We start from the raw sequence: 23,912 nt of genomic DNA, 5'->3' as shown, positions 1-23,912 counted from the left end.
CAAAGCCCTGGGTTCAGCTCCCAGCACTGAAAAAAAAAAAAAAATCAAATGAAATGTGATAGATCAAACAAGTAGAAATTTCCTTTTTCCAGGATTTACTTAGGAATTAGAGCTTAAGAGACAGAGATCTCTTCCTGTCTCCTGGATATTATTTTAAAAACATACAATCAAGGAATTGCCCAATGGGAAGAAAAAAATCACTCATTACCCTTCAAGAGAAAACAATTCAGATTGTAATTACATTTTCTCCTACCCTTCCTCTATTGGAGAAAGGACTGAGAATTTCCTGATGTGGGTGTCTCATAACCAGTGGGATGAATACTAAATGGCTTCCTTTTTTTGGTTGAAGGCAGTAAGCAAATAACATTGCTAGGTGATATGTGCTAGTTTCTCAGAATATCCAATTTTACAATAGAGAAGGTAAATGTTTTATTCAGCATCTATCCAATCTCCCATTCTGTATCTATACAAATATAACACATTCTTAAAGCTATGTATCTTCTCTTTCTTATGAACATGGATGATTATATCAGGAATGGAACCTCCTTGGTAAGGACTTCTTACTTCATATTATAAATTGCAAAGTCATTCATGTGTAACTTTTGGTTTTCTATTTCTGTAAATTATGTCAACTTTTTTGTTGGTTCTTTTGAGTTTGAATTAGTAATTTTGGGGGCATGATTGTCTTTAAATATGGAGTAATCTCTGTTCCTGGGGATGCAGGTTATTATCTGATAGGCAGTTCTCTAATGATGATCTGTAAACCCCTAGACTTTGCCAAAGCAGCACAAGTGAGGTCAGTTCAAAGACATTTCTTCTCTCCTACTAGTAATTCTGTATAAACAAAAGCAAAGTATAAAGGTTTCCTAGTTTATAACAATTTGAGAATCGCATAAATTTAAAAATTTTTATTAAGGAAGTAAAAAGTCAACTCCAGACAGAAACCTTGTCTTTTCCTTAAAAACAGTTGATGATAATTTCACCAGCAGCAAATCTGTCCTTGTTGAGGAATCTTGGCCTCACGTTGTACAGAGATTCAGTCAGTTGTTGGTTAGTAGCTTTCCTCCTGAAGGTTAGTTGTGCTGAGCCCGTAGTCCAGAACCAGCAATGAATTAGCTAAAAGGCATACGGAGAAATGACAGTAAATTAAAGAGGGCTAAACCTAAGGTATCACTTTCCATTTGAAGGTTTTGTCTCCTGCCTCTAGACAGAGAAGTACTAAGAGTGCACTTATGTGAATGACAAAAATACTGCAGGATCACTTTTTCCCATGTTGTATCATTTTACATAGGGTATTTGATATCAAATAATTTAAAAGAGGCCTTATATTTGGTTTGTTTGCTTTGGGGTTCTTTCTGGTGTTTTATTGAATCTCCTCAAATAAAGGCCCACAGAGGAGAGTATATCTTTAAGTTCTTAGAATAGTTTTCTATTTTGTGCAACACTGCAGGTGGGATGGATGAGTAGAAGACAGTATCCCCCACCTGTGCCTTATTGGGACCTCCTTTCAGAAGAAATACGACAGCTGCTTTCTTCCAGGTTCAGACATGCATAGCTAGAAGTGGTTGTGACCCTCTAGTGCTTAGCTCAATGACTCCACAGTTCCATCTCCTTTTTCTAAGCCATCAGCACTTTTAGTTAGCAGAGCTGCCCTTCCTGTCTCTAAAGTACCTGCAGTCACATTGGCACCATTTCCAATAATGAGATTTAAACCCAGGATGACTCATTGTTGATGACCAGTCTTATGCAGTGCTTCCTTCTTTCCAGCCCCCAAAGTACAACAATGAGCTGAACCAGCAAATCACCCTCATGAAGACTTGGGTTTTGCAGGTCCCTGGCCTTCAGTCAAACACCACACACTTCCTCCCTTCTTCCTTAGGATGAGGACATTTGAAATTGACCTCTGCCCTCCAGGAGCAAATAGTAGTTTTTATTTGAAGGGACTCAAGGAAGGACATTTTTGATAGAGGCAATTGTTTTTATGACCAAAAGAAACCTTGCAGAACTCCAATGGGAGGTAATACTAAAGCTGAGTGTTTTATAGAATTCTATTTGCCAGAATTGATTGTTTTACATATTTTTTATGAAAGTATAATTATGTCAGACAAGTGTGATAAAAATGTATTTATGGTTCTAGGATATTGAGTCAGTCAACCCCTGGGACAGAAAAATAGGTAGTGTTTTGAAATACTCATCCTCCTTTTGGAGGATGAACTGATATGTAAAAATGAAAATTAATCTTAAAGCTGTTTTATTAATTTTTAAGTATAAAGCATAACACAATTCTTAACTATTTTTTTTTATAAATTTTAATTCTCTCATAGTCTATTTAGTCTAAGAAGTTGACTATTGAACTACAGTTTGAACTTTTAGGAGCTGTTATACAACCAACAGAAAGATAATTTAGGTTGAATATTTTGAAAATTGTTTTTATCAGAGCCCTTCTCTCTGGTAGTTAGAATTCTGAAATTTCAAAAGGTTACAAATTTCCTTATTCTTTGAATCTGTATAAGGAAATAATCAAAACGTTTCCCCAGGGGCTGGGGTTGTGGCCCAGTGGTAGAGCACTTGCCTTGATCCTCAGCACCAGATAAGAATAAATAAACAAAATAAAGATATTGTGTCCATCTACAACTAAAAATAATTAAAAGAACTTTCCCCAGCATACTGTTGAAGAAATTTTTATCTTTCGTAATTTTATATTCTTAAGGTATTAAAGCTTGATTCTAAAATGTTCCTTCAAAATGATTCTTGGAAGTAGTTGCTGGATCCATATAACTATGTCACCATTGGATTTTTCAAACATTAGGTGATGAATGATCTTAAGGATAAATAGGCCACTTCTTTTTCAGTCTAGGCATCAACATGGTGTGCAGTTTCTGTGCTCTTACCATAGAGAAGCAGACATCTTAATTTGGCAGCATCTGGAACTCTCCAGGTGTTGGGGTTGAACCAGAACTTATGCTGTCATCTATCTGACCTCACTTATGGTCACGAATAGTACCAATACTTGTTATCAGTTACCTTTCTTAAAGCAAGGTATTGCCCCTTCTTTTAACATCTACCTTGTTGGAAGGAAAGATGATAAATGAAGGAAACCCTAAACCTTTGCTTTGCGTATTCTGGCTACATAAACACTTCCCTTCACTTGATTTTTAGGTGCCCAAGCATCTTAAAGTGGCAGGTTACTGATTTGCTTTTAGTCTTCCTTAAGAACACAAATGAACTGGGAGAAAAGTTGCCAGGATATATTTTCTAACTTTGGTGAAAGGAATATGACTCATCTTACTAAAGGCATACAGGGCTCTTCATTCCAAAGAGTAACATATGTTAGTCCCAACTGTTTCTACATGGATTGTGGTGGTGACAAGCTTGGGAGAAAATGTTGTAAAAGCCTGCTTACTTTCATTCTTATTCACTTGATGAAACAGAATGATCCTGGAAATAGATGCTGAGTGGACAATAACATTATGCCATTACTGAAATGACTGTAACCACTAATGTGTTGGCAGGAGTTTACCTTGAACCTAGAAAGCTTTTGGAAGTAAGCCAGTTTCATTTTGCATAACTCTAAAGGTTCCTTTTTTGAGACATAACTCTATACATATCAAATCCTCTTATGATATATTAAGAACCTAGAGAGATGTAAGTTTATGATTTCCTTAATTAAAGTAAGGCTTAAAGATAAGGAGCGAAGGGCTTTGCATTTGAACAGAAAGAGGTTTCTAAGTGTCTCTGGAGGCACAACTTTTAAAGGGGTACAGTTAGGATAATGGAGTGAAATAGGTAGGCAATCGTTTTAACAATTACTAAATTGTTGGACTTGCTTTCATTTCCCATTTGCACCAAAGGTAATCATTTTAATGCATAAGTCGTCTGGTGGGTGAGAGAAGACTCAGCAAGGGAAGAACAGAGCCCAAGAATAAACACAAAATCAAATTCCAAAGGCTCTTGGTACCAGTGATTTTCCACTCCTGTTAGGATTTTGGTTTCTTTCCAGAAGGATCTCAGCAGTGGACACCTGCCAGGGGAGAACAATATTCAACTTCTTGTGCCAACTGCCCTCTCATAGTTGTCTCTCTAGCAGTTAGGAGCCCCCCTCAGGTTTTTACAATCTCTGCTGCACTGAGAAATGTCTGGGAGCATGCCTCAACAGGTGATGATCCTGCATTTGTCAAAGAAATGCTGCCCCCTACAGTAAGTGAGCATGGTGGCCACTGAGTCATGTACCACGACTAGATTTTGGTACATGTTGAAAAATAACCTCGCTTTTATTGTCTGCCCAGAGCACAGAATATTAGGATAACTACCACATACCCTACCTTTATTTTCCCCATTTTGAATGTCTTCAAAAGTAAAATACCCACTAGGAACTTCATTCTCTTCTTTGAATACTGTTTGTAGAGATATCCTCCTTCATCTAAAGCAGTTACTCTATGTTGGAATCACTTAAAAAAAATACTGATGTCTGGATTTTATCCCTGAAGATTAGGATTTATTCACTGTGCACATACTCTCGGCCATAGGATTCTTACAAATACTCCAAGTGACTCTAGTTCACAGTCAAAGTTGAGAGCAATTGATTTAAAGGTTGCGACAGTTAACTAACCTATTTCTCAATGTTTAAATATTTATATTTTAAGATTTTATCAGATAAAGTAAATTTGAATGTTGTTTTGAAATACAGTGCCTCATAATGCATCCTGGATATGGAAATTTATCCATAAATAAGAAAATATGTATTATAAATATCACGAGATAGGTAAGAAATTAAGGCTAATAACTGGATACCTACAAATTCTGTGTTGTCTTATCTCTAAAATCACAAGGTTAAACAGAATTTCTAAATACCTCTAGCCTCTTTCTTTGATCATATGATTAGTAGCATTTCATTTCTGAGGATACAGATTTTTTTCATACAAGATGGAAAGAGAAGAGATATTCAAATACAAATGAAAATATCATATAACTTATTATACATTAAAAGTATATATAAAATATGATTCATGAAGAAAGATAGTTTTTCTAGGTTGAATTTTAACAAAGATACGTAAAGATTAAGTTGAAGTATAAATGGTTGTCACTTTTTAAGAAAACTTTTAAGTGTATAATTACATTCTTACATAAATAGTGTGGTGATTATAGAAGATATGAGCTCCAGAAAAGAACAAAATACGTATCACAACTACTTAGAGGTAACCTCTTCGAAGGTGGGCTTCTTTCTTTCCAGTTTTTTCTGTCTCCATTGTGGATTGTCTTTTTTAAAAAAACAAAACCAGTAGCATATTGTATGTATGATTTTCAAACTTGCCTTTTAGACATTAAATGTTTTAGAAATAAAAATTTAACACAGTCATCATTGTGTTTATGGGTAGGCTGTAAGTTCATGTAGCCATTTCTCAAAACTGGATATTTAGAATGTTGACCACTGCATTGTGAAGGCACTGAGTTGATATGTGAACTAGTGATTATTATTATTATTATTAGGTGTAATGGTAATTGGGAAAGCCAGATTATCTTTGGGAATTTGAGACTCTTACCTAGATGCCTTTCTACCCTTTTGGCCAACATAAAGTGGCCAAATATTAAAAACCAGTTTAAAGAGATTTGAGTCTATTGAAACATGCTACTAACACTTCTCCCCTGCACACTCCTGACTGTGCCCTTTATTCTGTGTCCACTGAGACTGGCTTGGCACTCTTGACTGCTCTGTTGTCTTCTCAGGGTTAAGATTCTGTCTGGAGGGATGACTTCCCAGGCCTCTGAGGTAGCCCCTCCGTTGGCCGGGCCAAGAGTGAGTGATCAGATGGTGGTGCCTCCATGATCTTTACCTTACCTCTGACCCTCACAACAAGTTCTCCTTGACTCTAGAAAGGTAGGGCTATAACCTGTGGGGTACCATGCAGTGTCATGCCTCTTTCCTCAAGAGATCAGCTAAATGGCCTATAATTCGAAAAGAAACACTGATGATTTTTTTTTTTCCGAAATGAAGGTGAATCATGCTATTCCTGGTACTAGTTAAACCTCCAAAATATTAGGATGGTTATCCCTTACCTGCATGACTTCATATATCCCCATTGTCCGGGTTCAGATCACTGACACTTGAGCAGTCTGAGGTTATGTGCACGCTGAGATCATCTGTCTCTTTCCTTCCTGCTATACTGCAGTTGATTGGCCGCAAGCCTGCAGGTCTCATCTTGGGAGATGATTATGGAGCATTTTTCTTTAAGGAAAAATCTATTTCTACTCCATGCATTTATGCTAACTTAACTCATTATTGTTATTATTAAGGATATGATGGATTTACTATATTTTTTTAAAAGAAATCTGAAATTGTAGCCAGTTTCCTTTTTGGCCATTAATTTCATCTGGTAGAGGTGAACTGGGTTTTTAACACTCCGTTTAAAGCCTTTTAACTTCCATTCATTAACCACATTTTTCTGATACTTACAGAAGACACCAAAGAATATGTTGAGGAACTTAATACATTTGCTACAAAACGTTTTCCAATGTGGCTAGGGCTGTAGTAACTCTTCCGGGTTTTCTTCTTGTTTTCAGGGTGCGGGTTGCACAGCCCTGGTGGTAGCTGTAGTGGCAAGAAAGCTAGAACTTACCAAAGCAGAAAAGCACGTGCACAATTTCATGATGGATACTCAGCTGACGAAAAGAGTAAGTTATCACCCACCTATCCTTCCAGGAAATATTACCACACCGATTCAGTGTTGGGAAATATGGCATTTGACATCTGAGGTTGAAATGACATGGTTTGAAAGTTGAGGCATTTCTGGAAATCAGTTCCATTTGTTCACATTTTAGAATGACCTCTTTTTAAGTCAAGTGCGAATTTCTTTCCTCCACACAACAGCCTTATGAGAGAGGTACTATTACTCTCTCTCTCTCTCTGATTACATCAAGTTAGAAAGCTTTGTGGGGGGGACACTTTAGAGTAAATTCTTAGCCTTTCTTAATAATCACATGAAACATCAAAGTCAAAAATAAAATTATTTTATAGTAGTCATCATTGCCTAAAGTGGAAAACAACTGTCATTGAAAGAACAAAATTCATTGTCATTTTGTAACTTTATCCATAAAGGAATCAGTAGCTTTTTCAAACACAGTTCCAACTTTCAGGGTTTCACTCATGCTCGATTTTAGTTGTAGATATAAAAGGAATCTTTGTTTAACTGAGCACAAGGCAGTTACCTATTGTCCCAGCTACTGGAGAGGCTGAGGCAAGAGGATTACTTAAGCTCAGGAACTGGAGGCCAACCTGGCCAACCCATCTCAAATTTTTAAAAAGTGGTCTTGTTTCATTTGGTAAATACTTTCTAGTAGAGCAGTCATTTTCATGCAAATACTCATTTATACAGTTTACATTTGTGAAATGGAAACATGAATTCCAATTGCTTTGCTAATGCTAAGTCTTACCTTTCAGACACTAGTGTGAGACTTTGTTGAGTACAAATGTGAACCTACTACAATAATCAGTCTCTAAATTGCAGATGCTATAGTTTCAGTTTAGACTTACCACTTCAGATTGTATCCCCACCCCATGATTTCCTCTCATTTTCTTCCAATTTCTCATTCCTTTCTCAAAATTCATGAATGTTTCTAGAATACCTGGAAGGAGAGAGGTAAATGAGGGGCTGAATAGAGGACGAAAGAGATCATTAGTCCACATCCAATCCAAATTTCATCATGTGCTTGGTCCATAGGGTTCTGTACTACATGTTGCATAAGAGTCATAAGTTTTTCCATATCCAAAGAACACTTCACTGAAGTACCTGTGTACTCCATAAAATTGTTATTATAAAGGTTATGCATTTTCTCAAAAATTAATGCCACATTTAAGATATTAGGCAGAAAAATACCTAAAAACACCATATAGCCCATTCATTTGTCCTGTAAATCTTCTCAACAAAAACTATCCTATGCATTTTGTATGTTTATCAGCACATCTGGCATTAACTAGATGCCAGTAGCACTGCCTCTAACCTCTGACCTTCCTAAAGGGACAAAAGCACTCATAGTTAAGAACTGTCACCTCAACTTGTTATTCCCCAAGGCTCTGACATCTTAAGAGACTGGGACAAAATTTCTGAACAAATATTCTTTGAATCTAATGAATTTATTATAACTTTTCTCCTTTGTAATACTACATATTCAGTTGTCAAAATATACTGTGTACAAAATATGGTTGGGGTTCTGTGTTCACTGCCAACGTTGAGGAGCTAAGATATTATATTCTAGGAGTCAGAGAATTAATGCAATTGGGCTTTTCTTCATGTTGCTCGTGGGCCTCCTCTAAAGGATTATGGATCCAATATATAAATTACCTTCCTTTAGGTTTTAATGAACAAACTCCTTTCTACAAACTGACCAGTTTTCTGATGTTACAGTGTTTTGTTGTAAGTTCTGGTATACTTTAGATAAACTTCTTTAATGTTGCATGGAGTGTCAGATGTCAGATTGCCTGTAGAAAGCTTTTTCAGCAAGAGGTACTATTCTAACTTCAAACCTCACATTCTTTCAAACTTCTGTTATCTCATTACTTTTTTTTTTTAACCAGGGATAGAATCCAGAGGCACTTAACCACTGAGCCACATCCTCAGTCCTTTTTATATTTTATTTAGAGACAAGGTCTCACTAAGTTGCTGAGGCTGGCTTGGAACTCATAACCCTCCTGCCTCAGCCTCCTGAGCCACTGGGATTACAAGCATGTGCCACCGTGCCTGGCATCTCATTACTTCTTAAGAGTGAAGCAGCAATTCTTAGTACTCAAATCTCTCTAGCAAGCAGGCTTGCTGACAGATCAATTTTTATAGACAAGATGTCAATAAGTATAAATGTTGAAATAGCACTGAAATAAAAGATAAATTTCTGGTTTATGACACTCAACACAATATATGAAAAAGCCCTTTTACAGTCCTCTCCGTTCTTTTATACTAAGTCATCAACTTAATGAGTATCATTTACTTGGAACTCAATTCCATTTGGTTATTTATGTAAATTCTAAACAGACCCATTTATTTTAACTTTCTGAATAAAAATTCTAATATTGAATGATAATTTATGAATAATTTCTGAGGAACATCCAAGAGTAAATAAGGACTGGCAAATCACTTATAGTTTACAAAGAGGTTAAAAATACAAATATTCCCTAAAATAATATTTTTTCATAATTGAACAGGCTAATAGTAATAGATATTCTGAAATCTGAATGTAATGCTATAAAGAAAATATATGAATATTAAAATAATAGTTACTTTCCCAGGAACAAATGTAACTGTTCAATTCAGTAAAGGCACACACAGGAAGGCTTGAAAAATTTCCATGAAAAATTATTCACCGTACACAAATTTTCAAGGGAACAATTTTATAAAGAAATCATTTTTCTGTATGACATGAACCATGGAAAACTCTACATTTGAAGGTAAAACACACTATTCATTATGCACCAGCATTAAGGGAGATGGTGTATTTCTGAAAATTTACATGACACTTTATAATTCAAAAATGGTCAAGAAGGGGCTGAGATTGCATCTCAGTAGTAGAGCGCTTGCCTTGCGTGCATGAGGCATTGTGTTTGATCCTCAGCACCACATAAAAATAAGTAAATAAAATGTTGTGTCCATCTACTACTAAAATTGTTTTAAATGGCCAAGAGGTACATAAACCCAGATTAATCTAAAGATTTCACATGAAAGCATGATTCCAAAAATTTGTCACCTCATTTAGAAAGACAGGACAAGCTACTGAGTAAAGTTTATCACTTTACAGATGCAGTGCTCACCATGCTATATCTTTATATTATTATTACTACTCATTCAGGTATGAACCAAAGAGGAAATCTTGGAATTTTAGTCCCAACAGAATATCTTCTGTTGAAAAGAAACTTGAAAACAAGTTGAGAATGCTGACATAATTTTTAAAGTTGCTGGATGACCCATAGCAGCAAGATAACTATGCATAATAATATCCTCCGAGGACATTTCCAATCTTGTTAAGAAGAATCATAAGATCCATAATACAAACACTATGAGAGTTACATCCTGTTGTTCCCTGGGTGTCTCTTAGCAAATTCTCCACTACTTACTCTATGCAGCTTTTCTACTGTCCTTGGTTTTGCAGCCCAATGGGTTCACAAAGCAAGGAGCAGATCCTTGGGCTCTGTCTGTTCCACAGTGACAGCGTTCCCTTAGGCTCCAGGTACCTGCTCCTAAGGAGAACCGAGACAGGGGAGGGGAGCAAATAACAGAGGGCAGATGGCACTCGGTGTACTGCCTTCCAAATTGCAAAGAGTGCAAGTCTTATGTGGAAAAGGCCTCTGAGGAGAGAGGAAAGAAAAATAAACAGAAAACTTTTTTTTTTGGGGGGGGGTGTGTTTGACCAGAAACCATCTTAAGAAATGTTCTATTTTTATTTATTTTTTCTTTTTTTTATTGGTTGTTCAAAACAATACAAAGCTCTTGACATATCATATTTCATACATTAGATTCAAGTGGGTTATGAACTCCCATTTTCACCCCAAATACAGATTGCAGAATCACATCAGTTACACATCACATTTTTACATAATGCCATATTAGTAACTGTTGTATTCTGCTACCTTTCCTATCCCCTACTATCCCCCCTCCCCTCCCCTCCCTCTACCCCATCCACTGTAATTCATTTCTCTCCTTGTTTATTTTCCCATTCCCCTCACAACCTCTTTATGTAATTTTGTATAACAATGAGGGTCTCCCTCCATTTCTATGCAATTTCCCTTTTCTCTCCCTTTCCCTCCCACCTCATGTCTCTGTTTAATGTTAATCTTTTCTTCCTGCTCTTCCTCCCTGCTCTGTTCTTAGTTGCTCTCATTATATCAAAGAAGACATTTGGTATTTGTTTTTTAGGGATTGGCTAGAAAACTTTAAGTAGTGAAAAGCAAGGAAAAATACAAGGAGCAAGGCTTTTTGACAATGCTTCTTCCATTACCTATATCAGATTGCTTTGTATCAAAGTTTCAGTTTAAAGTCTGCCTGCTCTAAGTGCTTTGGTGGTTTATGAATTACTGTTATAGTTTTTATTATAATTATCTGTGAAGCAACCACATTTCATGGCCTTTATGAGAGTTGTTTTAAGTTATCTGGGTAAGTATTATTCTGAAGTATCATTTCTTTTAGAGCCTTTCTTTTTTCAAATTATTATCAAATACCTTATCATTAATATGCCTTTCAGAAATATTCTGGTAGAAGATTTTATTTAGAGTTGAGTATTAGAGAGGCAGAGTAAATGTTCTTATATTTACAGGACCATCCATCAAAAGAGAAGAGAGACCTACTAACAAAGGTCCTTACCCTCACTTTTCTTGTTTTTTGAAAAATATGAATGAATTCAGTTCATTTCACGTAGTTTTGCCCAATTTTTTGTTTTAGAATTGTGAGATTTCCTTGATAAAGACATAGCATGGTAAGCACTGTTGAAACTAGCTCTGCACTGCATTTTAATGTTTGCATTACTGCATCATAGTTACGTAGTAGTAGTAGAGTTCATTCTGACATCATATACACATGGAATACAGTTTGCTCCGTTACAATCCCCAGTGCTTCTATTTTCCCTCCTCCTGTTCCTTTCCTCTACTCTACTGGTCTTTCTTCTAGTTATAGTTTTTTTTAAAATCAATTCTTTACAATAAAGGTGAAATTCACTATTATATTCATAAATGTAATTCCATTCTGCTATTCCTGCCTTTTCCTGTCCTTCCTCCCTCCCCCTGCTACACTGATCTGCCTTCTACATACTACACTTTCTTAGATCTCTGAATCCCCTCATACCAATTGTCATGGTATAGGGGTTCAATATACCCTTATTCAGTTCATAATGAAAATTCACTGATTCATTTTGAACCTAGAGGGCTTCTCCAAAATTGTTTACTCTTTTTTTTTAAGTTGTAGATGAACACACAGTATTTTTGTTTATTTTTATGTGGTGCTGACGTTCGAACCCAGTGCCTCACACATGCGAGGCAAGTGCTTTACTACTGAGCTACTACTCTTCTTATCCTAAGGATCCTCTGGCCAATAAGTGTGTCATTCATGATTAGATATTTCTGTATGTAAGTTACATATTGCTATCATGCTCAATTCATAGCTTAGACATTTATTTAATGCCAGCTATGCTGAAAACACTGTACTCAGGCCACCTGACCCCTGCCCTCTGAGAGTTTACAAAAGCCCCAGGGTCACATAATTAGATGACTTTATGGCAGGGCTCTTAATTGAGAAAGAGGAAACTTTCCCTCAAAATCAACTTCCTTCTTATGCACAATTCGAGGACCTACTTTCCTCCCAGTTTTTCCTGGAAGTTTCTATAATGCTTTTGCGTAGCAACTGGCTGTTATTCAAACCTGCAAAGCTTAGAGATGCTTTCAACCCTGTCTTCTCACTACCCTCTGTTCCTTTCAACTCTGAGACAAGGAGACCTACCATTAGGAACACATCTTAGGAACAGGCAGAGTGGTTTTGTTTGTTTTGATTCTGGCACACATCATTTTGTGGCTTTTCTGTTGAAAAGTAGCAGTTAAACATGATGCTTCATTCCTGCATTTGAAAACCTATTAGGGGGTTAGAAAAGGGGTATCTCAAAGTAAATTCACATATTTCAAAGGAGCTGTAGGGATTTTTTTTTTTTTTTTTTAGATGAGGAGTCATTTTCTTTTAAGCTTGTCAGCTACTAGAGTGCTTAAGTAAATGCAAATCCTGCAATATGAGACTTGAGGGCATCACCCACCCAGGTGTGAGATGGTGGGGAATGGCTGAAAGGAACCCCTATCCCAAGAATCAATTATTTAAAATGCATCAAAAATAAGCTGCAATTTACCTTTTTAAAAGTTTACAGACTTTAGAAGTAATTTGAGATTTGCTATTTGTAGATGGGAATCCAACCAAATTTAACTGCTGTGTTTTTTTGTTTTTTGTTTTTAAAGAGAGAGAATATCGTTTTATATATATATATATATTTATTTTTTAGTTATTGGCGGACACAACATCTTTGTTTGTATGTGGTGCTGAGCATCGAACCTGGGCCGCACGCATGCCAGGCGAGCGTGCTATCACTTGAGCCACATCCCCAGCCCAAACTGCTGTGTTTTAATCCAGGTGTTTTGCCTGGTTTTCCTGCTGCCTGACCAATCTGAGATCTACACTCCCTCTCTGTTCCTCCAATTTGTAAAATCAGGGAGGGAGCATCCATCAGGGGCCCTCACCAATCTTCCAGCCTTCTATAGCCGCTCTGAAGAGCTAGGAACTTGTGCTTCTTAGAAGAGCTGTCCCCCACCCAGGGACTGCTGTCCAGTTTCTTCCCACCTCTTGCTCCGTACATTCAAGATCCTCAAACCTCAATGACTCATGCTACACCCAACCCTTACCTTTGATAAGGATGAGCCATCAGATCGAAGAGCTGTCAGGAAGGCAGCTCCCACGCTGATGAAGTTGTTTCCATAGCACTAAGATGAAACTAAGAATTTACTCACAGTCCTTTTTACTTTATCTTGCAGAGTGGTGCCATTACTTTTATGCACTAATGGTGCTCCGCATGTTTCCATTGTTTTTCTATTGGAATGAGGAAGTGTTCCATGCACAGTCTAATGGATATTCAGAGGAAATGCATTATGAACCAGAGTCACTCCTAAAAGGGGTTTTACTGGAAAGAAATGGATTTTAGCCCTGCAACATCACTCAAAAAGAAAACTTAACAGTACAGTTAGTCATAAAACCTGATGCTTTCCTTGCAAAAGTAAAAATGTATATAAAGTTGGTCTCATAGATTTAGTGTAATTTTAAGATTTTTTTCTTATTATAAATCAAAGGAATGAGAGGACTTTTGTAATCATTATTTCTAGCTTTCTCATGTTACAAAAATCAAAAGTCCTAAAGAGGGTCCCTAGTAACTGCAACCTGACATAGTGCAAACTCCAGAATTTAGGATCCATTTTTCAATCTCAACTCCTATTTCCAGTCCACCTCATTGCCTTTCTTGGAAGATTTCTTTCTACCCCTTCACACCTTACTAGCCTATGGCTTCTCTGTGAAATATCCTTTGTCTGTTACTCAAAAGAATTAAATGAAGCAACTTGTAGAATAACTGATTAGCAATAAGCCCAAGTGGAAGCTCTGGGTCACCAGAGCCTACAGTATGAGCAAGAAAGAGGACAATGTCTGTCCTGACCAGGACTTTATCAGCTTCCAGGATTTTTTTTTTTTTTTTGAAGATTTTAATCAAGAAAGCAAGCGAATGGATACACCATTCATCTGCTGCAGTTTCCACAGTTACTGAAATGCTTTCATCCTTTATGTTTGTGTCATCCACTTGAATTGCAGTATACTTAAATTTCAAACACAATCAGGACAGCACAGGGTCTTTGTCAATTCATCGAAGTGTGCTAACAAGCGTACAAACTGCTCAGTTACTCTGGGAGGCTATAAACTCCAAATCTACTCAGACATTTCAGCCATGGATATGTGCCCTTACCAAAGTACGCAGCCAGAAATACCAAGTGAGCTTGCAAAGGGCAGGATTAACCTTGGCCTTCTGGCATTTTCCTTCTCTCTAGGGAAATGAAGAACATAGAACAATTGCAATAAAGACTGGGAGAATCAGCACCTCAGACTTAAAAAAAGTTGAATAAAAAAGTTTCTTGATGCAGCAGGACAGAATTCAGTACAGAAAAGATCAGTAGTCTCTCCTTCATATTTAAGTATTATTCCCTGACTCAGATGCTTTGAAAAGGCACATATTCAAGAAAAGTACTCTTTTGAGTACTAAGTACTAAATAAAGCTTACCATGATCCTCAAGAGGAAGAATATGACCTTCAGCAAAGTTGCAAAGAATTCTGCCCTGGGATTTATCAATTGCTTCTTTGTCATTTGTTTTTCTAAACAGGTGAAAAACGCAGCTGCCAATGTACTCAGGGAAACATGGCTAATTTACAAAAATACAAAGCTAGTAAAAAAGATAGATCATGCAAAAGTAAGAAAACATCAACGAAAATTCTTGCAAGCTATTCATCAGTAAGTACCACTTTCATCTTTTTTTTTTTTTAATCTTTGGCATGATTCTTGCACTTAGTTATTCTTTTTTCATGAGGAATGATAAAACATTGTCAGGTTTCTTCCCCCAAAAGACATCTGCTGGCATTTTAATAATACCATCACTGAAATCCTGGGAAAAAAGTTTTAGTTCCTTTTATGATTGATAATAATTTATTAGTAGAATAGCCACTCATTCAAATGTCTTCTCAGTTTCTCTTTAGAATCAATAATTTCTGTTAAAACATGTTTCTTAATTTTATGTAGTTATTCATACAATTTGCTGCAGGATGCTAAGCTTGTGTCTACTGCAATAGACATTATATGATCTATCTGGATTTTCAACATATTGTCAAAGCTCTTTATATCACTACAGTGTAGATAATTGTTTAATACTTGAATATTTAATGAATTCTTAATCAGAAATTTGGGGATTATTTATATGCTACATGTTCATTAGAGACTTTAAAGTTCCTATGGTTTCTGTGGTTCTGTATCATTATTCTGACTTTATTCAGGATACCATTATTCACTTTAAGTCCTTCATGCCATTTCACTACTATATCATATAGCTGTGATAGACTTTGAAGGCAAAACTCTGTACCTCGTAAGATTCGATGATAATTTGGAAACCCAGGGTCTCTCTCCTCCAGGCTGACAGCATCTTCACCGTAAGTACGACTCAGTGGGGCCCGACTCTGATGCTCTGCAGACTTGCTGTTAACATAATGCCCTTTCTGCATGGGGAAGTGCACACAGGGTCACAGTTATGGCTCAAAAAAGTGACTTCCTCATGAAACCTACACCAGGGTAATCATGGAAAGGATGGTAAATACTAGGCCTTTTGGCTATATATACCATGAGAAACAGACAAGAAAGCTCTAAAGCTGGCATTTTTATTTTACATATTTAGTTAATTCATACATAACATTCTCTGAAGAATCACTAAGCTTTCATTTCCCACCCTTTCACCTATCCATCCAACTGCCCTGCTTACATCGTGATCCTTAAAAATAATAGAGATTATGTCTGTGTTTATGCACATGTGTGTACTTGTTTGGTAGATTCTGCCTGCCTTAATGAACATAAAACTGAAGTACTCGTCTGAGATTTGAAGTAGAGGGAACTGCACATATGGTAGCGTAGCTGGTTCTCATTACTATTCACAGCTACTCACTCATGCTTCTTCCCTTATTGCCACCAACACACTTTCTAAAAGAGGATGATATTTCTCCTTCAGCTCTGTGACTTGACTAGACACACAACTATGCCTTTCCCCTATTGTAAGGAAAAAACAGGGCTGGAATTTTTAAGACTTCAAGTCAGAGGGAAAACACAGAGAAGAACTTACATTAGATCTGGCTCACAAGAGAGCTCCCCAGGTTCAGTTGCTTACTAAGCTAGAGCCGCCACCTAGCAGTGCATAGCTAGACATCTGGACTCCTTGAAGTCTAGACCTAAGAGATGGAACCCCCAAGAGACACTGAGCTCCCTCCTCTGTCAGAGGATAGACCTCCTCCCCAAAGGACTCACCAGGCACGACTGTTAGTCATGTCCACCTAAAACCACACAACCCAGTAACCCCAGCATTCACACAAGGGCTTCACATGGAGATTTCTTTTTACTACTTGATACTCACCTATTTGAGTACATTAAAAAAAAACTTATCTTTGTATGTATGAGAAGATATGTGTCCAGGGATGTGAGATGACATGGGATCAAGTATGTGTGGTTGGTCTGTGTGTTAAGTGAAAATCCCTTTCCTTCAGGATTTTGTGTTCCATTCTGTTGTGTAACCTATTAAATGTGATCTGGCTTTGATGCTGTTGATATTTTCAAATAACAAATCCACAAAAACTGCTGCAACAGTTTTTGTAAAATGTTATATATTGTCATAGGCTTTGAATGTTGAGTACTCTTCACACAAAAACTTGGGAGAATATATGGATATTGACTGTAAAATTCTTTTTCAACTTTGTGTAAGTTTGAAAATTTTTTTATAATAAAATATTTTTTTAAAGTTCTTCAGGGAAGCTAATTTTAGGAAGTAGCACATCTACCCTCTCTTAAGGGTGCTGTGCTAATTAGAGCCCTTTAGCAAGATACTTTGGGTAGAGTGATAGAGGAATCCCTGTGATTCTGCTCCTGCAGGCATTTCTCATTCTTTCTGTTCTAGAGATAAGCTTCTGTCAATTCAAATATGTTCTGATTTGTGCGAATTAGCTTGGTGGTTATTGGTTGTCCTATGCTTTGGGGAAAAGTACATTTACAAAGGGGTTGGGTTACCTTATTCTAATACCTTATTCTAATCATAAATAATCAGTTTTCATTTTAATTTTGTATTAGAAGTTGGGGAGTGAAGTCACAAAGGAAAGCACACAGGGCTCGATTCCTCAGGGCGTGGCCTTCACTGCCCACAGTCCAGATCCAGTGAGACCTGCAGCCTCATCAGTCCACACTGGGTGAAATCAGATCTTACTAGTTGAAGAAAAAAAAATTAAATTCATTTGATGGAGCTCTCCTGGCCTCTCCTAGTTTCTGAGTTGCCCTGAGAGCTTTTTCAGAAGCTCTTCCACCTTCTGCTTGTTCCCCTCTAGCTCAACTCTTTCTCTTTTCCAAACTTTATGGCCTCTCTACTCCAGCATATGACCACTCTTGTCTCTGATGGATGATGAACTCTCCCAGTTCCTCCCCTTGTTTTAATCACTCTTCAGTATCTCTCTTGGATTTTTCACTTGGTGCTATGAAATGTTCTCTTTGTCTTTTAACCCTTTTCCTGCTAGCAGCTTTAAATTTTTCATTCTTCTACCTTGACCATGGATCCATCCATCAACTTGGACTTGTCTTGGAGCCAAAAAAAAAAATCCAGTGTACATGATTTACACAACAGAGGGGCTCCTGAATAGCTCCAATTTGGAAAAGATCTATTCCCCTCTGGGGAAAAAGGAATCACATTATAATGTCATTGTCCCTTTAACCATATCCTATTAGGCAAAAAATGTTTTCTATCACTTATTTGAACAACGAGTAGCAAGAGGCCAAGCTGACCTTATGCATGCTCTTCCTTCTGAACTCTGATTCAAGAGGAAGTCATGCACTTTCAGGTGGGGGAATTATGGTAGTGATGAAGAAGGATGGTGATGTAATTGAATAGTGTTTTTCTCTTTGGCCAGTATGTCCAAATCCTACAGAATCATAACAGGATCTTCCAGCTAATGAATCGAGCCCCCTGTGCACAACTGAACACCTCATTGTATTATCTTGTTCCAGAATATTTTACAGTTTCTTTTCTTTTGTTTTGTCTTTTTATTTCAACAAAATGAAAATAGAGCTCGGAAGTAAGTTGTGTGAGCCGCTCCTTTCAACATTTGCAGAATTTTCTACTGGCTGCATGCACCCAGCGGATCCTTTATTTGTGAATTTTAGTAGTCTGATTGCTGCTATGGAAATGTGATCCAAAATCATGATATTTTCCTGTGATAAGTGAAGTTCACAAGGAAGAAATCAACATGTTTCTTATTCTTTTTTTTGTGGGGACAAAAAGTATAATACATATCTGCATGTTACCTTTTATTCTGGCAGCTGCAGCTTAAGCAGGTCTTTTTCCAACTGCTCTCCTACATTACAGGCTGCATAAAAAGCAGACAAGATAATTTAAGTTCAGAAAGCTAAAGGAATTCCAATCAAACAGGGCTACTCTATTTTCAGCTTTCCAGATTAGCAAAAAATAAAATGGGCAAAATTCTACTGTCAGACATACTTTAGTAATACAAGAGAAGTAAATTAGGCTCCATTGACTTAAGATGAAATGCCCACTTCAGCTAAGGAGCCACCACCCACCTGATTTTCAGAGTTCAAGATGACTTCTATTGGAGATTGCTGGAGGCATCTAGTCTAAAGCCCCAAACTCTAGTCTACCTGTACTATTACTTAAAAGAAAACTTGATATGAATCCTATTGTAGGGCTGTGATGTAGCTCAGTGGTAGAGCACCTAACTGGCATGCATGAGGCCCTGGGTTCAATCTTCAGCATTACACACACAAAATCTCTATCATTTAAACACACACACACACACACACACACACAGCAAAGAGAGGTAAAGGTATAATCAATTGGCAATTGAAATTCTAGTATTAGTTTCTAGCCATGGGCTAGAAATCTCTGAGCAGGTATCAGGCCATTAGGACGGGACAGGACCAGCCTCAGACATTTATCTTGCCATAATCAAGACCTGGAAGAGAATTAAAGAGAATAACTGTCTCTCCCCCTGTTTTAATATTGTTTAAGTGTTACTTAAAGTCATCTATTAACAACTCTGTTGGTATAAATCCAACACTCCAGGAACGCTATTCTCATCTAACATATTTCATTTCATACATGAAGAAACTGGAGGTCAAATTAGAGCCAGCGAGGACAGAGCCCCCATCTGACATAGCTGCTTTCTCCAGCTTCTCTGTAATGACCCATAGATATTTAAAGTGGTTTTGTTTTTCTGCTTCTTTTAAAAGGTTTACATCAAGAATTGTATCAAACCTTTCTCAATCATACATTGGATTTAAGTGCATTTGTAAATTTCTCTTAGACTAGAACTTTATTCCATGTCTATAATGCACAAAGCCAGTGAACTTTGTTCCAAGCATTCTAATAAACACAGTCTCAATGACAAGTTATAAATTTAAACTGTTTTAGATTGTTAAAGATTGTGTTGGAGGTAGGTGTCAGTCAAACTTGCTGGCAGAGGAACCAGATCTTCACTGCAAAGCAGATTTGCTGACATATTGAGTATCCAGGCTTCAGAACAAAATCACTGAGCATGATGAACACGTGCTACAAAAATCTCCCTGGCAGTAAAATCTTGCCCTGTGAATTGTTATTCCTGCCATGTAATTACTACACCTTAAATTGAAAAATAGCAAAATGCTTTCTTGAGCATTAAAACTCTACTTTGTAAAGGGATCTATCATCAAGCAAAATAAGACTGATGTGGATCCCCCTGCCCCCATTTTCACAAAGTAGCATAGAAGGACCCATTTCCCTTTTTGGAGCAAGGCTTTGAAATGTTTGCTTAAAGAACAATAAATCACTTTTCCTCTTGGAAAAGAATATTAATTTCTTGGACATAGTAAACACAGAATAAGTCTTTGTTATAATACAATAAATACAGAATAGTCATTTCTCATTGAGAAGGATAGTTTTTTGAAAGAGTGGCCTTTTGACTTGATACATACAATGATATTTTAAAGTAGTTGAAAGTAACCTTACAAATAGAGAGTCTATCCAGCAGATACTTTGTTGTAACTTTTTTATCTACAATAAAAAATTAAGAGAGGTTCTTCCAAGGAAATGGTCTGGCCTCCCTTCAAATTCAATGGCAGTTTAAGATGAACATCTAGTGAAATACAATGAAGAATAAGAGAATTATGTGTTTTGAGTTATCTTGCTGCTGGTTGAATAAAAGTTTTATTTTTGTTAATAAGAATCTCACTTATCACTGTGTTTTCATCAGGTTCAAATACCTAACCCAATTCATTTCAGACTAAACAGGGTTAATACCTGTATCTAGTCACGTAGGCATAGGAAGGTGCTCATTGCTCCAACATTGTTGAAATTCCAGTTGCTTTGCATATTTCTTCCTATGTCTATTTGTCACGATACTGGGGCTTTAAGGAATGTTTTGGCTTTTTCTCATATGGTTAAATCCTTATGAGCCTTTCTGAATTCAACTTACCTGGTAATAGTTGTCCTGAGGACATCTCATCTCTTGCTCTCTCCTTTCTTTTTTGCCGTGTTGGGGAAGCATGCTTCTCATTGTACCAGACACATAACCAGTATGGTCTTTACCCCCAAATACAAGGCATTATCCATGCAGTTATTTGCTCTTGTCAATTTTGTGCATGCTCTTGGGAAGCCATAAGATACCTCAAGAAAGAAGAGAACTTTTCTGACTTCACATTCTGTCTTTTAGATTAAGAAGTGTGAAAATGGAGCAGAGGAAGCTAAATGACCAAGCAAATACCTTGGTGGATCTGGCAAAGGTAAGCCTCAGGGTACTTGGCCCTCACAGTCCCATCTCTTGACTACTATGCAATCATTAGTAATACTTTGCAAGGATCCTACCACAAATTTAATTAATTCATCAAACCAACAAACCACTCAGAATTGAAGGTCCATCATCGTAAAAGCACTCTTCTAAAACTTTTATTTAATACGCTCTCTTTCCATATACATTATTCAACCCCCATTCTAAAGTCTTCCCTACTTGTAGTGAATTTAGAGGCACCATAGTTTCACAAGTGAAAACGAATACATCTGTAATTCTTAAACCTCTTCTCTGAGAGCAGAATTTCATCTCACATGTGACTATGAGGTTCAGGGTTAAATAGAACTCAACAATAAAATTTTATATATTTTAAACAAACTCCTAAGAATGTAAAATTGAAACTAAAAAGACTTCCAAAAATTGCATCCTAAAAGTTAAAAAATGGACCTTTTTATGGGTCTTTCTACATCACATTATATCAATCATACTTTTTAAAAAGTATGTTAATAATTATCTAGTCTTTCTATTCCATTTAAAAGATTTATCTGAATTTTTAATTGTTCTTCCCCCAGTAAAATCCACTCTCAAAAAATGAATATCAATAATCAATACACTGTATCCTTTTGAGGTAATTCTAAAAGAGATAATAGAATAACATGCATTTTTAGCCTTTTACCACAAATGCTTTGAAATAGGCAACTTTCGATTAGATCTGTATGTTCTGTTTTACATTTGACAATCAGCTATGTTCTTTCTATAGCCTTAAGTATAATCTTTAACAATTACACCTTTGGCCTCATGTCACTAAACAATGCATCTAAATTATATTCCTTTTCATGTATATCAGTAGCACCTACTATAAGTAGGTGAACATAAGTGAGGTATTTAACTTACCTGGGGAGAGCAAGCTTGTAATTAAGCTGGGTGGCACAGAGTGGCAGGTAGAAAGACATCGTTGATTAATATTGCCCTCCTTTGGGGCAGGTTCTTGCATCACTCCTAGGTTAAATGATAGACCCTTCAGAAATGTGACATAGAGAAGTAATTGGACTTCAAGAGTACATCTATAAGGCAAGATGTCATTTCCAATTATTTCATTAGTGCCATTCTTATGATGACAGGACCGTACATGCCATAGGATTCAGAATTTCTTGATCAAATGGATAGTGTTCACTTGTATGCAGTGAAAATACAGCTAAGGTAGGCTGTCTCCACAGCAGAACTAAACAAGGTGTCTGTGTTCTGAATAGTTCCCCCATTTAATGGGGTTCATTTATCATCTTTAAGAGGTTGTTAAGCAAGATAAGAAGATATATTGTAAGGTGAGATGAAGCAAAAGGAAGGAAGATTAGGACAGAGGATTAACAGACAAGTTTAACATCTCTGTCCTTTCCTCTGAGGTGATCAACCCTGGAGTCCCATCTCTTGGCTACATCATAAAATATAAGTAGGAATCAGACTTATGAATTGAATACTTAGCTCCAATTAAGACATTCCCACAGGTAGACTGGCAACTTCAGTATCTCCCTGAACTTTTATTTTGAGAATTTATTATTTATTCTAAATTTTTCTGTAAAAAAAAATCTATTTGAAATCAATGAAGAGTGGTCTATGATTTGGACCGCAAGACAACAAAATGTATTTAGGAATTTATTGCTTTAATTTACTAAATCACTTCTTCAGATAAATCCTCAGCTTTATCTATATTCCACCCTCAAAATCTTTTTACATTCCAAATCATCTGTACTTTTATAATTCCTTAAATCTGCTAGTCTTTTGAAAGATTGGCCTTGCCTTATTAAAATGCATTTGATGTGCTAACTTTTGTGACAACCCTTAAAACACACCCATAAATTTGAAACAATTTCATCTGTCTTCACACCACCTAAAATCATAGTCTGTAGCTACACTACATTTTCTGAAACTGAACCAAATTAATTGTCTAATTAATTTAACAAATTTCAATATGAATGTTTTCAATGTTAATCAATTTCTAAATCTCAGCATTGAGCAACATATGGAATTTTCTTTGCAAAGTAACCATTCAGTTCAGTGACACCTTGTTACACCAGATGTCACCACCAAGAGACCAACCCTAAAGCTCCAGGACTTTGCAGATTACTTCTAGGGCAAGTCTATAAGCCTCTTAGTTATGTTTCTAATTTCTTTTCCATCCTGTTTTTCAGACCCAGAATATCATGTATGACATGATTTCCGACTTAAATGAAAGGAGCGAAGACTTTGAGAAGAGGATTGTTACCCTGGAAACCAAATTAGAGACTTTGATTGGCAGCATCCACGCCCTCCCTGGGCTCCTCAGCCAGACCATCAGACAGCAGCAGAGAGACTTCATTGAGGCTCAGATGGAGAACTACGACAAGCACGTCACCTACAACGCTGAGCGGTCCCGGTCCTCGTCCAGGAGGCGGCGGTCCTCCTCTACAGCACCACCAACTTCATCAGAGAGTAGCTAGAAGAGAATAAGTTAACCACAAAATAAGACTTTTTGCCATCATATGGTCAATATTTTAGCTTTTATTGTAAAGCCCCTATGGTTCTAATCAGCGTTATCCGGGTTCTGTTGTCAGAATCCTGGGAACCTGAACACTAAGTTTTAGGCCAAAATGAGTGAAAACTCTTTTCTTTTTTTCTTTCAGATGCACAGGGAATGCACCTATTATTGCTATATAGATTGTTCCTCCTGTAATTTCACTAACTTTTTATTCATGCACTTCAAACAAACTTTACTACTACATTATATGATATATAATAAAAAAGTTAATTTCTGCACATACTTGTTTG

The 23,912-nt window shown here is 36.8% G+C and overlaps 1 protein-coding gene and 1 long non-coding RNA gene across 12 annotated transcripts in view; one reads left to right on the top strand and one right to left on the bottom strand.

The window, feature by feature from the left end:
• Window positions 1–23,900, top strand: part of Kcnn2 (potassium calcium-activated channel subfamily N member 2) — a 414,889-nt gene extending 390,989 nt beyond the window's left edge. For all 4 annotated transcript variants that reach the window (XM_078048854.1, XM_078048849.1, XM_078048853.1 and 1 more), the window contains 4 exons: window positions 6,559–6,669; window positions 14,924–15,051; window positions 21,036–21,105; window positions 23,297–23,900. In XM_078048854.1, coding sequence (XP_077904980.1) covers window positions 6,559–6,669; window positions 14,924–15,051; window positions 21,036–21,105; window positions 23,297–23,584 — 597 coding nt within the window. In that variant the 3' untranslated portion in view covers window positions 23,585–23,900. The remainder of the gene's footprint in view (window positions 1–6,558; window positions 6,670–14,923; window positions 15,052–21,035; window positions 21,106–23,296) is intronic.
• LOC144377445 (uncharacterized) lies at window positions 894–23,301 on the bottom strand. Of its 8 annotated transcripts, XR_013438457.1 has the most exons (9): window positions 22,005–23,301; window positions 20,799–20,989; window positions 18,637–18,698; window positions 14,824–15,806; window positions 14,512–14,589; window positions 12,468–13,624; window positions 10,097–10,327; window positions 6,452–7,620; window positions 894–1,116 (listed from the first exon to the last, which is right to left on the bottom strand). It is a non-coding gene; the product is annotated as an uncharacterized LOC144377445 (long non-coding RNA). The 8 variants fall into 8 exon arrangements; XR_013438456.1 differs by having other exon boundaries at window positions 14,512–15,806; XR_013438454.1 differs by having other exon boundaries at window positions 12,468–14,589.
• Window positions 23,901–23,912: the final 12 nt, after the last annotated feature.

This window comes from Ictidomys tridecemlineatus, chromosome 1 (genome assembly GCF_052094955.1).
Source record: "Ictidomys tridecemlineatus isolate mIctTri1 chromosome 1, mIctTri1.hap1, whole genome shotgun sequence".
NCBI classification, from domain to species: Eukaryota; Metazoa; Chordata; class Mammalia; order Rodentia; family Sciuridae; genus Ictidomys; species Ictidomys tridecemlineatus.
The sequence above is the reverse complement of the archived record's forward strand: the minus strand, read 5'-3'. Positions and strand labels throughout refer to the sequence as shown.